This window comes from Ranitomeya imitator, chromosome 1, assembly GCF_032444005.1.
Source record: "Ranitomeya imitator isolate aRanImi1 chromosome 1, aRanImi1.pri, whole genome shotgun sequence".
Lineage (NCBI taxonomy): Eukaryota > Metazoa > Chordata > Amphibia > Anura > Dendrobatidae > Ranitomeya > Ranitomeya imitator.
This window is the reverse complement of record NC_091282.1, coordinates 661079994-661096484: the sequence shown is the minus strand read 5'-3', so window position 1 is coordinate 661096484 and position 16491 is coordinate 661079994. Positions and strand designations below refer to the sequence as shown.

Genomic DNA, 16491 nt, shown 5'->3' with positions numbered 1-16491 from the left:
TCCTATCCATCACTAGAGATCAGAGGTGACATCACTGAGAATGACTCCTATCCATCACTAGAGATCAGCGGTGACATCACTGAGAGTGGCTCCTATCCATCACTAGAGATCAGAGGTGACATCACTGAGAATGCCTCCTATCCATCACTAGAGATCAGAGGTGACATCACTGAGAGTGGCTCCTATCCATCACTAGAGATCAGAGGTGACATCACTGAGAATGCCTCCTATCCATCACTAGAGATCAGCGGTGACATCACTGAGAATGCCTCCTATCCATCACTAGAGATCAGCGGTGACATCACTGAGAATGCCGCCTATCCATCACTAGAGATCAGAGGTGACATCACTGAGAATGCCTCCTATCCATCACTAGAGATCAGAGGTGACATCACTGAGAATGCCTCCTATCCATCATTAGGGATCAGTGGTGCTATCAATCACCTCTTGTGGGTGGGTTGTCAGTGCTGTGCCCAGGTCTAGGGCTTCTTCCTCGGAGGCTCAGGCAAGTGGTGTTAGGGTTTCCATTCTCAATATCTTGCAGCCAGACCTCTCTGTGGGTAATATAGACATGTTAGTCCAGACTGTACAAATTGAAGGTTTCGGGCACATGTTGGGTATCACTTACCGATTCTCCTGGACGGATGGCACCACTTGACACTCGCCATTGGGCATGTTCCAGGCACAGTACGGATCTCTTGCCAGGATGCACTCGATGCAGGTCCTGTAGACACTGCAGTTCGCCAGGGGGACCTGCAGGATACCATTTTTGGCGCCCACGTACAGCATCTTCTGTAAGAGATTACATGTAAACTACAGGGGAAGCAGATCCACATACGTGGCTGATAACAGAAAACAATAGATTATGTTATAATGACAGATGACTTATCACCTTGGTGGACTCCAGTAGGAGGGTCCCGATGGTCTCATCCCGGGGCAGGAGGTTGATTTCCTCAATGATGTAGGATTCTGTGCCCCCTTTTACCAGTACGGCTTTATGTACTGACCCCTGATCTGCAGCACAGAGGAGACTTGTTAAAGGGATACTTCTGTGAGACATTGTTTTCCCCACATTAACCGGCTGATACTGGGAGAGCTGGGTTTTCATGTGGGTACAGGTGTGAGCTCCACCAGCACAGGGCACAGCGGTTCTTACCTGTGCCCAGGTACATCACCGTGTATGGCTCTCCTGACAGGACCCTCACTGTATCTATGGCCATGCGCGTGTAGCTGACGCTCTGCTGGATGAGCAATGGCTGACTGCCGACTGGAGACACCTTCCTATCCATCAGGAAGTGATCCTTCATGAAGTTCAGGTCAGTGTCTGAGAACTTTCCTGAGGAGCACTGGATGGGAAAATGGAGGTCTTGGTCACAGAGCAGCACAAAGCATTACAGGATAGGAATGTGATGTGGAGCCACCTGAAGGTTGACTGAGGTATTGCAGTCATATTACAAATTATATTATCATTGAAATTTTCCCTAATTGTGGGAGATGATGGGGGTGATAGTGTAAATACTTACACTGCCCGGCCGGGGACTGGACACGGGGCCTGTATATCGTGTCCACTTAGAACTTTCCTTATTCTGCTCTTTGTAGTTCCCATTAAAAGCATCTTCAATCTCCTTCAGCCTGAAGGAGCAGACAGCGGAGGAGCTGGAGCCCCCAACCTGCCTGCAAGAGACACATTATCAAAGGCTTAGATACACAGCTCAGCAGACAGTATCACACAGGATTGGATTAGATACACAACTCAGCAGACAGTATCACATGTTAGGATTAGATACATAGCTCAGCAGACAGTATCACACATGATAGGATTAGATACACAGCTCAGCAGACAGTATCACATTTTAGGATCAGATACATAGCTCAGCAGACAGTATCACACGTGACAAGGATTAGATACACAACTCTGCAGACAGTATCACACAGGATAGGAATAGATACATAGCTCAGCAGACAGTATCACATTTTAGGATTAGATACATAGCTCAGCAGACAGTATCACACATGATAGGATTAGATACACGGCTCAGCAGACAGTATCACACATGATAGGATTAGATACACGGCTCAGCAGACAGTATCACACAGGATAGGATTAGACACACGGCTCAGCAGACAGTATCACACATGATAGGATTAGATACACGGCTCAGCAGTCAGTATCACACATGATAGGATTAGACACACGGCTCAGCAGACAGTATCACACAGGATAGGATTAGATACACGGCTCAGCAGACAGTATCACACAGGATAGGATTAGATACACGGCTCAGCAGACTGTATCACACAGGATAGGATTAGATACACGGCTCAGCAGTCAGTATCACACAGGATAGGATTAGATACACGGCTCAGCAGACAGTATTACACAGGATAGGATTAGATACACGACTCAGCAGTCAGTATCATACAGGATAGGATTAGATACATGGCTCAGCAGACAGTATCACACATGATAGGATTAGACACACGGCTCAGCAGATAGTATCACAATATAGGATTAGATACACAGCTTAGCAGACAGTATCATACCATAGGAATAGATACAATGGCTGTACAGCTGACTATAGGCAGGCATCAAACACATGAATATGTGCTCATTTCCATTGATTAAACATATTGTTCAGCAGTAAATATGGCTGTCGCTACCATATCGTGCAGATTATTGATCAGGGAGCAGAGAGAAGTTTACATCGCATTACTATACATCAGACTATTAACGATGAGCCGCATGCACAGGTCCACGAGGGGCAGTACACCCCCATAATCACTGCAATTTTCTTCCCAATGTACAGAACGCATGTCCTGCCATGTACTATAGGAAATTTGTCACCCCCTTCATATATGATCTGCAAAAAGGAACCATTGACAACCGCAGCTAAAGATTATTTACTCTTCATTAGCAAGTATTATAATACTGCTCCATATGAGCACGAATATAACTGCTATAATAATGCCCCAATGTAGAAGAATATAACTACTATAATACTGCCCCTATGTAGAAGAATATAACTACTATAATACTGCCCCAATGTAGAAGAATATAACTACTATAATACTGCCCCTATGTAGAAGAATATAACTACTATAATACTGCCCCTATGTACAATATAACTACTGTAATACTGCTCCTATGTACAAGAATATAACTACTATAATACTGCCCCTATGTACAATATAACTACTGTAATTCTGCTCCTTATGTAAAAGAATATAACTACTGTAATACTGCTCCCTATGTACAAGAATATAACTACTATAATGCTGCCCCTATGTACAAGAATATAACTACTATAATACTGCCCCCTATGTACAAGAATATACCTACTATAGTACTGCCCTCTATGTACAAGAATATAACTACTATAATACTGCCCACTATGTACAAGAATATAACTACTGTAATACTGGCCCTATGTACAAGAATATAACTACTATAATACTGCTCCTATGTACAAGAATGTAACTACTATAATACTGCCCCTATGTACAAGAATATAACTACTATAATACTGCCCCTATGTACAAGAATGTAACTACTATAATACTGCCCCTATGTACAAGAATATAACTACTATAATACTGCCCCCTATGTACAAGAATATAACTATTATAATACTGCCCCTATGTACAAGAATATAACTACTATAATACTGCCCTTAGGTGCAAGAATATAAATACTATAATACTGCTCCCTAAGTACAAGAATGTAACTACTATAATACTGCCCCTAAGTACAAGAATATAACTACTATAATACTGCCCCCTATGTACAAGAATATAACTACTATAATATTGCCCCCTAAGTACAAGAATATAACTACTATAATACTGCCCCCTAAGTACAAGAATATAACTAATATAATACTGCCCCCTATGTACAAGAATATAACTACTATAATACTGCCTGTGTCCAAGAATATAACTACTATAATACTGCCCCCTAAGTACAAGAATACAACTACTATAATACTGCCCCTATCTACAAGAATATAACTACTATAATACTGCCCCCTAAGTACAAGAATATAACTACTATAATACTACCCCTATGTACAAGAATATAACTACTATAATACTGCTCCTATGTACAAGAATATAACTACGATAATACTGCCCCTATGTACAAGAATGTAACTACTATAATACTGCCCCCTATGTACAAGAATATAATTAATATAATACTGCCCCTATGTACAAGAATACAGTTAGGTCCATATGTATTTGGACAGAGACAACATTTTTCTAATTTTGGTTATAGACATTACCACAATGACTTTTAAACAGAACAACTCAGATGCAGTTGAAGTTCAGACTTTCAGCTTTCATTTGAGGGTATCCACATTAAAATTGGATAAAGGGTTTAGGAGTGCCAGCTCCTTAACATGTGCCATCCGAGAAATTGCTACAATATTAGGAGTGGCAAAATCTACAGTTTGGTACATCCTGAGAAAGAAAGAAAGCACTGGTGAACTCATCAATGCAAAAAGACCTGGGCGTCCACGGAAGACAACAGTCGTGGATGATCGCAGAATAATCTCCATGGTGAAGAGAAACCCCTTCACAACAGCCAACCAAGTGAACAACACTCTTCAGGAGGTCGGCGTATCAATATCCAAATCTACCATAAAGAGAAGACTGCATGAAAGTAACTACAGAGGGTTCACTGCACGATGCAGCCACTCATAAGCATCAAGAATAAAAAAACTAGACTGGACTTTGCTAAAAAAACATCTAAAAAAGCCAGCACAGTTCTGAAAGAACATTCTTTGGACAGATGAAACCAAGATCAACCTCTACCAGAATGATGGAAAGAGAAAAGTATGGTGAAGGCTTGGTACAGCTCATGATCCAAAGCATGCCCCATCATCTGTAAAACACAGCGGAGGCAGTGTGATGGCTTGGGCATGCATGGCTGCCAGTGGCACTGGGTCACTAGTGTTTATTGATGATGTGACACAGGACAGAAGCAGCTGAATGAATTCTGAGGTATTCAGAGCCATACTGTGTGCTCAGATCCAGCCAAATGCAGCCAAACTGATTGGTCGTCGTTTCATACTACAGATGGACAATGACCCAAAACATAAAGTCAAAGCAACCCAGGAGTTTATTAAAGCAAAGAAGTGCAATATTCTTGAATGGCCAAGTCAGTCACCTGATCTCCACCCAACTGAGCATGCTTTTCACTTGTTAAAGACTAAACTTCAGACAGAAAGGCCCACAAACAAACAGCAACTGAAAACCACCACAGTGAAGGCCTGGCAGAGCATCAAAAGGAGGAAACACAGCGTCTGGTGATGTCCATGAGTTCAAGACTTCAGGCAGTCATTGCCAACAAAGGGTTTTCAACTAAGTAATAGAAATGAACATTTTATTCCCAATTATTGAATCTGTCCAATTACTTTTGGTCCCTTTAAAAACAGGGTGGCACATGTTAAGGAGCTGAAACTCCTAAACCCTTCATCCAATTTTAATGTGGATACCCTCAAATGAAAGATGAAAGTCTGAACTTCAACTGCATCTGAATTGTTTTGTTTAAAATTCATTGTGGTAATGTCTATAAACAAAATTAGAAAACTGTTGTCTCTGTCCAAATATATATGGCCCTAACTGTATAAATACTATAATACTGTTCCTAAATACAGGAAAATACAAATACAGTGCCTTGAAAATGTATTCATGCCCTGTGAACTTTTCCACATTTTATCACACCCACAAACTGAAATGTATTTTATTGGGATTGTATTTGGTACTAACACAAAGTAGCAAATTTTTGTGAAGTGTAAAGGAAATTATACAAGGTTTTCTAATTTTTAAGAAAATATAAATCTGAAAGTTGTAACTTTATCAATGGGATGGAGATTGTTATGGCAGTAGGATTGTTTTAGGTTTTAAGTAACTGCTTTAGACATACTGTAATATCTTGAGCTACTTTTATTGTTTTCTTCATAGATATTATGATGACTGTATATGTTCTGATTTGAATATATGCCAACCATGTATGTCTTAATTTTGTTGTTAGGCTACGTTCACATTTGCGTTCTGCCGGGCTGCGTCGGGCGCCATGCGCCCCTATATTTAACATGGGGGCGCATGGACATGCATTTGCATGCGTTTTGCGATGCATGCGTTTTTTTTGCCGCAAGCGTTAGGGCGCAGAGGACGCAGCAAGATGCATTTTTTTTGCGTCCAAAATACGGTAAAAAAGGACGCATGCGTCGCAAAAATATGCGTTTTAGCGTGCGTTTTTGTTTGCGTTGTACGTTGCGTCGCCGACGCAACATCGCACAACGCAAATGTGAACGTAGTCTTAGACAGACAGCTGCAGCTTAGATATACCAAGCTGTTGCACAACTCTTGGGGTAAATAGTGAATAGCAGCTAGAAGAGTATAGCCCAATAAAATTAAAACGTAACCTTTACTAATAATATTAAAAAATGGACAAACAATACACAACACATATCAAAATAAAGTGCTCACGCCGAAAACTGTGCTCTAATAAAAAAACTGGTTTGATCTCACCAATTACGGACGAAGGGTACCCATGCCAATGAAAGGGGGTCCCAGGGAGGGTCCAATAGTTGTAAGGTAAGAAAGAGGGGACTGGGACCTTTTTCCTAAACCCCTGTCGTGCCCCAGCAATGACTCCTGTCCTCACAAGGACAGGCCCAAATGAGCCCTATTATGGATGCCCCCCACCGTGTATAATATGGTTAACGCCTCCCTACGCGTTTCTTCTCCAATCGCGGAGATTCATCAGGAGAGTTTCCAATGGCCAAAAGACCCAGATGTAAGCTCAAAAGTCCATAAGTTAGGGGTATACGCAGTGGCTGTATAACATTCAGAGGATAAGCACTCCTCTGTGACGGTCTGCTACAGTAAGTGAGTCAGCTACGTATGGCGCCCGCTACCTCCTTATAAGTATTACAAACGAGGGACCCCTCCCCCCTGGCATCTGAGATGATTAGTAACCACCCCCGCCGGAACTTACCGGACCGAATCCACGCTGCGCTCCAAAGCTGGAACGCACGCCGTACTCCCCCCATGTCATAGGGCTGCTGGCCCTATCAATAATGTTTGCGACCGCTTGCGTTCCACCCCAGGGCGCCTACTGGTGACATGGACCTACGATCAAATACGCTCCGTTATGGATACTGCGGCCCACTTATTCTCCCATCAATGAAGCGCAAGCATCATTAGTCCACAGGGCGCCAAACAACAACATAGATCCATGAATAGACGCGCTCATATGTAGTGGTACACTATAACCCATTCCGTACCACATATATATTATGCATACCATACATGATATAGACCAATAATTAAGGGAGAAAAAACATTAAAAAAAAACCGTTCCAAATGTTATATATGCAGGCTGGAAGTGTCCATGCCTACTAGTATGCTGAGAATATATAAGATGTTTTGTAGCTGGAAGTGTCCAGACTATACAAACTACAAGGGCGCATCTACGATGATACGGATATCAATAATGTGGGAGGGGGGGGGGGAAAGGCAAGGTAGGAGGGATGAGAGAGGTAAAGAGTAATAGAACTATATTTATGCGGGAGTGCTGCTACCAATTAGTACCAGCAATAATGCCATAGTTGTTTAAGGCTGTAAAATTTGTCCACACATAACACAAACACCCCTCATCCCTGGAGAATCCTTCGGTGGCGCATATAGAATCCCTGCTAACCGATACCAGGAATAAAGTGAAGAGGGGAACGATGGTACAGAGTAGTGACCCTGCGCCAAAATATTGCAAATGTTTTGTTTATTATGGCTATTTCTAAGGACAGGAGGTCCAAGACACTGACCGAAAGGCATATATACATGTACTCTAAATACAGAACGGGTGGGGGGGTGCGGGGGTTGTAGGGGGAAAGGAAAAGGAAAGGGACCAAGCCACATAATAACTAACGATATGAGGAAGCCAGGGAAGGAGGTATGAGAAGACATCAGAGGGTCTATTTTCGATGCTCAGGTGGGCCTAGAGAACGCAGCTGAAGTTGAGCTGGTCATTGAGTCCATGGGGGGTGGCACGTGTACAACAGAAAGATCCACCTTGTTTCCCTTTGCAACAGGATCTTATCAAAGTCACCTCCTCTAGGTGGTGGGGCAACTTTGTCAATCCCACATCTCATATATTCTCAGCATACTAGTAGGCATGGACACTTCCAGCCTGCATATATAACATTTGGAACGTTTTTGTTTTTTTTTTATGTTTTTTCTCCCTTAATTATTGGTCTATATCATGTATGGTATGCATAATATATATGTGGTACGGAATGGGTTATAGTGTACCACTACATATGAGCGCGTCTATTCATGGATCTATGTTGTTGTTTGGTGCCCTGTGGACTAATGATGCTTGCGCTTCATTGATGGGAGAATAAGTGGGCAGCAGTATCCATAACGGAGCGTATTTGATCGTAGGTCCATGTCACCAGTAGGCGCCCTGGGGTGGAACGCAAGCGGTCGCAAACATTATTGATAGGGCCAGCAGCCCTATGACATGGGGGGAGTACGGCGTGCGTTCCAGCTTTGGAGCGCAGCGTGGATTCGGTCCGGTAAGTTCCGGCGGGGGTGGTTACTAATCATCTCAGATGCCAGGGGGGAGGGGTCCCTCGTTTGTAATACTTATAAGGAGGTAGCGGGCGCCGTACGTAGCTGACTCACTTACTGTGGCAGACCGTCACAGAGGACTGCTTATCCTCGGGATGTTATACAGCCACTGCGTATACCCATAACTTATGGACTTTTGAGCTTACATCTGGGCCTTTTGGCCATTGGAAACTCCCCTGATGAATCTCCGCGATTGGAGAAGAAACGCGTAGGAAGGCGTTAACCATATTATACACGGTGGGGGGCGTCCATAATAGGGCTCATTTGGGCCTGTCCTTGTGAGGACAGGAGTCATTGCTGGGGCATGACAGGGGTTTAGGAAAAAGGTCCCAGTCCCCTCTTTCTTACCCTACAACTATTGGACCCTCCCTGGGACCCCCTTTCATTGGCATGGGTACCCTTCGTCCGTAATTGGTGAGATCAAACCAGTTTTTTATTAGAGCACAGTTTTCGGTGTGAGCACTTTATTTTGATATGTGTTGTGTATTGTTTGTCCATTTTTTAATATTATTAGTAAAGGTTATGTTTTAATTTTATTGGGCTATACTCTTCTAACTGCTATTCATTAATTTTGTTGTTGTTTAATAAACGAATTTGAAAGTTGTAACTTGTGCTTGAATTGCGCTTGCCTGAGTCAAGTCTAGCCACAGATCCTCAATGGGATTTAGGTCTGCACTGTGACTGGGCCATTCACACACAGGTTCTTTCCTTCCTTTATGTTGGATTTAGCGGTATGTAGTAACTTTATTCTACAACAGACAATGTAAAGTACTACTCATATCGTGACTATTGCAACATGACTGCCATCTAGGGATGTTCAACTGTGTTTATGTTTTTTATATGTTTGCCCCACCATGTTTAAGTTATTTTATAGCTTCCATATTCCTTTTATTATGTATTATTTATTCTAATATATTTTCAATAAAATGTATATTTTGCTATGCTTCTTGATCATATCGCTCCTTCAAGGTCACAGTAGGTTTGTTTCCTCTTTTGTGAAGGGGTCTCTCTATTTTGTGAGGAATTATTCTTGATTTCATAAATATGCTTTGATGTAAACAATCGATTGTAGCACCGGCAGTACGTTTAGGGTCGTTGAACTGCTGGAAGATGAACCTACGCCCCAGTCTGAAGTGTTTTGCAGTCTCTAACAGGTTTTCCTCCAAGATTGCCCTATATTTAGCTCCATCCATCTTCCCATCAACTCTGACCAGCTTTCCTTTCCTTTCTAAAGAAAAGCCTCCCCACAGCATGATGCTGCCACCACCATGTGTGACAGTGGGGATGGTGTTTTCAGGGTGATGTGAAGTGTTACTTTTCCACCACACATAGTATTCTGCATTTAACCCAAAATGTTCTACTTTGGTCTCACAAATACAATATATATTTAGTTTGTTGCGCTAACCTTTGCAGTGTTCATTAATATACATAACAATGGATGATTAATTTAATTAACAATTCCTTCCACTAGTGGTACTGCAAGATTAAAAAAACGGATACAGCATGGCATACTGGGTGCTTAAGGCTACTTTCACACTAGCATCGGAATTCGGCATTGCATCGGGCTGAGATTCCGACGCTAGCGTTGTTAGCGCCGCACAACGGGTGCAGCGGATGCATTCTCCGGCGCATCCGCTGACCCATTGTGAGGTGCGGGGAGGTGGGGGCGGAGTTCCGGCCGCACATGCGCGGTCGGAAAAAGCGGTCCGTCTGGAGCAAAAAACGTTACATTTAACGTTTTTTGCTCCCGGCGGTCTGCCACAACATGGCGCAACCGTCGCATGACGGTTGCGACGTGTGTTAATACGTCGCAATGCGTCGGTAATCTTACTCTATGGGGCAAAAACGCATCCTGCAAACAACTTTGCAGGATGCGTTTTTTCCCCTAAACGACGCATTGCGACGTATTAAAAAAAACGCCAGTGTGAAAGTACCCTAATCAGTACAATATTGGAATGGCTGATTAGAATTGCGGTGTTTAATTTCAAAGAAAAATGCAATACTGACCAATTTCTTAATGAAAGCACAATAGGCAATGTGAATCCTCACCAATGTACATAGTTTCGTACACATATAAAATGCTTGGGCAAAGGAAGGAGGCTAAAGTATGCAGCAGGTAGAACACAGCAGGTAGAATAGCTCAGGGAAAAAGGATACAATGAAAGGCAGACGATAATCATATCAGTGCAGCCTCAATGGTCTGAGACCTAACCTGCTGTGGCTCCGTCCCGGTCCCATACCTTGGAATCCTGTCCTTTCCTGCAGTGTTCGCTATGATGGTAATGAAAGATGTTCCAACACAGTGGGGATCAAAGAGCATCCGCGCAGAGCCAGGGGCGCCCCTGCCAGTGGCGTCCCTAGTTACCCGACAAAAAAAATGGCAGACAGAGCTATCCGGCGTGTGACATCACTACTCTATGGAGTGTCTCAAAGACCAAAAAGCTATCTGACGCTTTTCGGGGAATGCACGGTTCCCCTCCCTCATGGTGTCTGTGCGCGCCAGCACAAGACACTGCTTTATAGCCTTGCACTCCATACCTTTGATTTTTGGGGGGTTTTAACTGAGCATATCATATTACATCTTCTCCTGATCCACCAATGTTGGACACCGTGCCAACAATTAAATTAAATTGATTATGTCTGGTGTAAATAGTAGATAGTGAGTGGGTTTAAAATATTTCAATACAATTTATTAGTAGATTTTAACCCCTTCATGACCCAGCCTATTTTGACCTTAATGACCTGGCCGTTTTTTGCAATTCTGACCAGTGTCCCTTTATGAGGTAATAACTCAGGAACGCTTCAACGAATCCTAGCGGTTCTGAGATTGTTTTTTCGTGACATATTGGGCTTCATGATAGTGGTAAATTTAGGTCGATAATTTTTGTGTTTATTTGTGAAAAAAATGGAAATTTGGCTAAAATTTTGAAAATTTCGCAATTTTCAAATTTTGAATTTTTATTCTGTTAAACGAGAGCGTTATGTGACACAAAATAGTTAATAAATAACATTTCCCACATGTCTACTTTACATCAACACAATTTTGGAAACAAATTTTTTTTTTGTTAGGAAGTTATAAGGGTTAAAAGTTGACCAGCGATTTCTCATTTTTACAGCAAAATTTACAAAACCATTTTTTTAGGGACCACCTCACATTTGAAGTAAGTTTGAGGGGTCTATGAAAATACCCAAAAGTGACACCATTCTAAAAACTGCACCCCTAAAGGTGCTCAAAACCACATTCAAGAAGTTTATAAACCCTTCAGGTGCTTCACAGCAGCAGAAGCAACATGGAAGGAAAAAATGAACATTTAACTTTTTAGTCACAAAAATGATCTTTTAGCAACAATTTTTTTATTTTCCCAAGGGTAAAAAAAGAAACTGGACACAAAAAGTTATTGTACAATTTGTCCTGAGTACGCCGATACCCCATATGTGGGGGGAACTACTGTTTGGGCGCACGACAGGGCTCGTAAGGGAAGGAGCGCCATTTGACTTTTTCAATGAAAAATTGGCTCCAATCTTTAGCGGACACCATGTCGCGTTTGGAGAGCCCCTGTGTGCCTAAACATTGGAGCTCCCCCACAAGTGACCCCATTTTGGAAACTAGACCTCCCATGGAACTAACCTAGATGTGCGGTGACCACTTTAAACCCCCAAGTGCTTCAGAGAAGTTTATAACGCAGAGCCGTGAAAATAAAAAATCATTTTTCTTTCCTCAAAAATTATTTTTTAGCCCGCAATTTATTATTTTCACAAGAGTAACAGGAGAAATTGGACACCAAAAGTTGTTATCCAGTTTGTTCTGAGTACGCTGATACCCGATATGTGGGGGTGAACCACTGTTTGGGCACGCCTCGGGGCTCAGAAGGGAAGTAGTGACGTTTTGGAATGCAGACTTTGATGGAATGGTCTCCGGGCATCATGTTACGTTTGCATAGCCACTGATGTGCCTAAACAGTAGAAAGCCCCTACAAGTGACCCCATTTTGAAAATTAGACCCCCCAAGGAACTTATCTAGATATGTGGTGAGCACTTTGAACCCCCAAGTGCTTCACAGAAGTTTACAACGCAGAGCCATGAAAATAAAAAAATTATTTTTCTTTCCTCAAAATGATGTTTTAGCAAGCAATTTTTTATTTTCACAAGGGTAACAGGAGAAATTGGACCCCAATAGTTGTTGCCCAGTTTGCACTGAGTATGCTGGTACCCCATATGTGGGGATAAACCACTGTTTGGGCACACGTCGGAGCTCTGAAGAGGGAAGTAGTGACGCTTTGAAATGCAGACTTTGATGGAATAGTCTGCGGGCGTCATGTTGCATTTGCAGAGCCCCTGATGTGCCTAAACAGTAGAAACCCCCCACAAGTGACCCCATTTTGGAAACTAGACCCCGCAAGGAACTTATCTAGATATGTGGTGAGCACTTTTAACCCCCAAGTGCTTCACAGAAGTTTATAACGCAGAGCCGTGAAAATAAAAAAATAATTTTTCTTTCCTCAAAAATGATGTTTTAGCAAGCAATTTTTTATTTTCACAAGGGTAACAGGAGAAATTGGACCCCAATAGTTGTTGCCCAGTTTGCACTGAGTATGCTGGTACCCCATATGTGGGGATAAACCACTGTTTGGGCACACGTCGGAGCTCTGAAGGGAAGTAGTGACGCTTTGAAATGCAGACTTTGATGGAATAGTCTGCGGGCGTCATGTTGCATTTGCAGAGCCCCTGATGTGCCTAAACAGTAGAAACCCCCCACAAGTGACCCCATTTTGGAAACTAGACCCCGCAAGGAACTTATCTAGATATGTGGTGAGCACTTTTAACCCCCAAGTGCTTCACAGAAGTTTATAACGCAGAGCCGTGAAAATAAAAAAATAAATTTTTCTTTCCTCAAAAATGATGTTTTAGCAAGCAGTTTTTTATTTTCACAAGGGTAGCAGGAGAAATTGGACCCCAATAGTTGTTGCCCAGTTTGTCCCGAGTATGCGGGTACCTCATATGTAGGGGTAAACCACTGTTTTGGCGCACGTCGGGGCTCGGACGGAAGGGAGCACCATTTGACTTTTTGAACGCAAGATTGGCTGGAATCAATGGTGGCGCCATGTTGCGTTTGGAGACCCCTGATGTGCCTAAACAGTGGAAACCCCTCAATTCTAACTCCAACACTAACCCCAACACACCCCTAACCCTAATCTCAACTCTAGCCATAACCCTAATCACAACCCTAACCCCAACACACCCCTAACCACAGCCCTAACCCCAACACACCACTAACCCTAATCCCAACCCTAACCATAATCCTAACCCTAACTACAACCCTAACCACAAGCCTAATCTTAACCCTATTTCTAACCCTAGCCCTAATTCCAACCCTAACCCTAAGGCTATGTGCCCACGTTGCGGATTCGTGTGAGATTTTTCCGCACCATTTTTTAAAAATCCACGGGTAAAAGGCACTGCGTTTTACCTGCGGATTTACCGTGGATTTCCACTGCAGATTTCACCTGCGGATTCCTATTGAGGAACAGGTGTAAAACGCTGCGGAATCCGCACAAAGAATTGACATGCTGCGGAAAATACAACACAGCGTTCCCGCACTGTATTTTACGCACCATGGGCACAGTGGATTTGATTTTCCATAGGTTTACATGGAACTGTAAAGCTGATGGAAAACTGCTACGAATCCGCAGCGGCCAATCCGCAGCGGCCAATCCGCAGCCAAATCCGCACCGTGTGCACATAGCCTAATTCTAAGGGTACGTGCACACGATGCGGAAAACGCTGCAGATCCACAGCGTTTCTGCCGCTGCGGGTCCGCAGCAGTTTCCCATGAGTTTACAAAAAAACGCTGCCCACATGCTGCGGAAAAAACAGCGCGGAAACGCAGCGGTTTACGTTCCGCACATTTCACTTCTTTCTGCGGATTCCGCAGCGGTTTTAGAACTACTACAATAGAAAATAGCAGTGAAATCCGCAGAAAACCGCGGTAAATCTGCAGCGGTTTTGCACTGCGGATTCATAAAAACCGCTGCGGAAAAATCCGCAGAGGACCAGAATACGTGTGCACATTCCCTAACTCAACCCTAACCCTAACCCTAATTCTAACTGTAGTGGAAAAAAAATTTTTTTCTTTATTTTATTATTGTTCCTACCTATGGGTGTGATGAAGGGGGGGGGTTCATTTACTTTTTTTATTTTAATCACTGTGATAAAACCTATCACAGTGATCAAAATGTACATGGAACGAATCTGCCGGCCGGCAGATTCGGCGGGCGCACTGCGCATGCGCCCGCCATTTTGGAAGATGGCGGCGCCCATGGAGAAGACGGACGGACACCGGGAGCCTCGGTAAGTATAAGGGGGGGGGGGGGATCGGGGCACGGGGGGGCGTCGGAGCACGGGGGGGTGGCATAGGATCACGGGGGGAGCGGAGAGGAGGACGGGGGAGCGGAGCGCAGGACGGAGGGGAGCGGACCACAGATCGGAGGACTGGGGGGGGAGATCGGTGGGGTGGGGGCACATCAGTGTTTCCAGCCATTGCCGATGATATTGCAGCATTGGCCATGGCTGGATTGTAATATTTCACCAGTTTTTTAGGTGAAATATTACAAATCGCTCTGATTGGCAGTTTCACTTTCAACAGCCAATCAGAGCGATCGTAGCCACGGGGGGGCCTTGTGCAGGCATTTACTACGGAGGACAGAGAATGAACTTCAATCCAATATTGCAGCCAGCATGCAGCCAGTGGGTAAGGAAAGGGTGAATCAAACACCCGAAAACCCCACCCCTATGGCTGAAGATAGTTCCCTCCAAATTCAGGTGACAGAGTCCCTTTAAGCGCTCCTTGCTTGGGAAGTTAGTTTAGGTGAACGGTCAATCCCAATAGAATACAATTAAGTTTGTTGGCGTAATGTGAAGATATCTGTAACTACTATAATACAGCCCCGTATGTACAAGAAAACACGTAACTACTATAATACAGCCATTCATGTGATACTCACCATTGGGAGCTGAAGACTCCATAGAACACAGTATTTTCAGGGTTTTCTGCATTTTGCAGCACCACGTGATGTATGACATTGAAGGGGAAGTTGTCCAGGTAGTTGCAGACAAGTTGAGCTTTTAGGAACGTTGTCCATCTTTTCTGTAGAACTTTGTCTCCTCCTATGTCATCCTGGAATTATAATGGAAGACTACAGTGGGTGCAGAAAGTATTCAGACCCCTTAAAATTTTTCACTCTTTGTTTCATTGCAGACATTTGGTAAATTCAAAAAAGTTCATTTTTTTCTCATTAATGTACACCTCATCTTGACTGAAAAAAAACCCAGAAATGTAGAAATTTTTGCAAATTTAATAAAAAAGAAAAACTGAAATATTGCATGGTCATAAGTATTTAGACCCTTTGTTCAGGCACTCATATTTAAGTCACATGCTGTCCAATTCCTTGTGATCCTCCTTGAGATGGTTCTACTCCTTCATTGGAGGCCAGCTGTGTTTAATTAAACTGATGGGACTTGATTTGGAAAGGCACATACCTGTCTATATAAGACCTCACAGCTGACAGTGCATGGCAGACCAAATGAGAATCATGAGGTCAAAGGAACTGGCCAAGGAGCTCAGAGACAGAATTGTGGCAAGGCACAGATCTAGCCAAGGTTACAACAGAATTTCTGCAGTACTCAAGGTTACTAAGAGCACAGTGGCCTCCATAATCCTTAAATGGAAGAAGTTTGGGACCACCAGAAGTCTTCCTAGACCTGGCCGTCCAGCCAAACTGAGCAACCATGGGAGAAGAGCCTTGGTGAGAGACATAAAGAAGTACCCCAAGATAACTATGGCTGAGCTCCAGAGAT

At 43.3% G+C, this 16491-nt stretch overlaps 1 protein-coding gene across 5 annotated transcripts in view; it reads right to left on the bottom strand.

Moving 5' to 3' along the window:
• The window catches only part of SEMA4A (semaphorin 4A), a 145842-nt gene that overhangs the window by 69275 nt on the left and 60076 nt on the right, over positions 1–16491 (bottom strand). For 4 of the 5 annotated variants that reach the window (XM_069728884.1, XM_069728883.1, XM_069728885.1 and 1 more), the window contains exons 9-14: positions 15639–15811; positions 1524–1674; positions 1157–1346; positions 893–1014; positions 629–792; positions 445–554 (exon numbers count right to left, since the gene is read on the bottom strand). In XM_069728884.1, the coding sequence (XP_069584985.1) occupies positions 445–554; positions 629–792; positions 893–1014; positions 1157–1346; positions 1524–1674; positions 15639–15811 (910 nt within the window). The remainder of the gene's footprint in view (positions 1–444; positions 555–628; positions 793–892; positions 1015–1156; positions 1347–1523; positions 1675–15638; positions 15812–16491) is intronic. The other variant, XM_069728886.1, reaches the window with a different exon arrangement.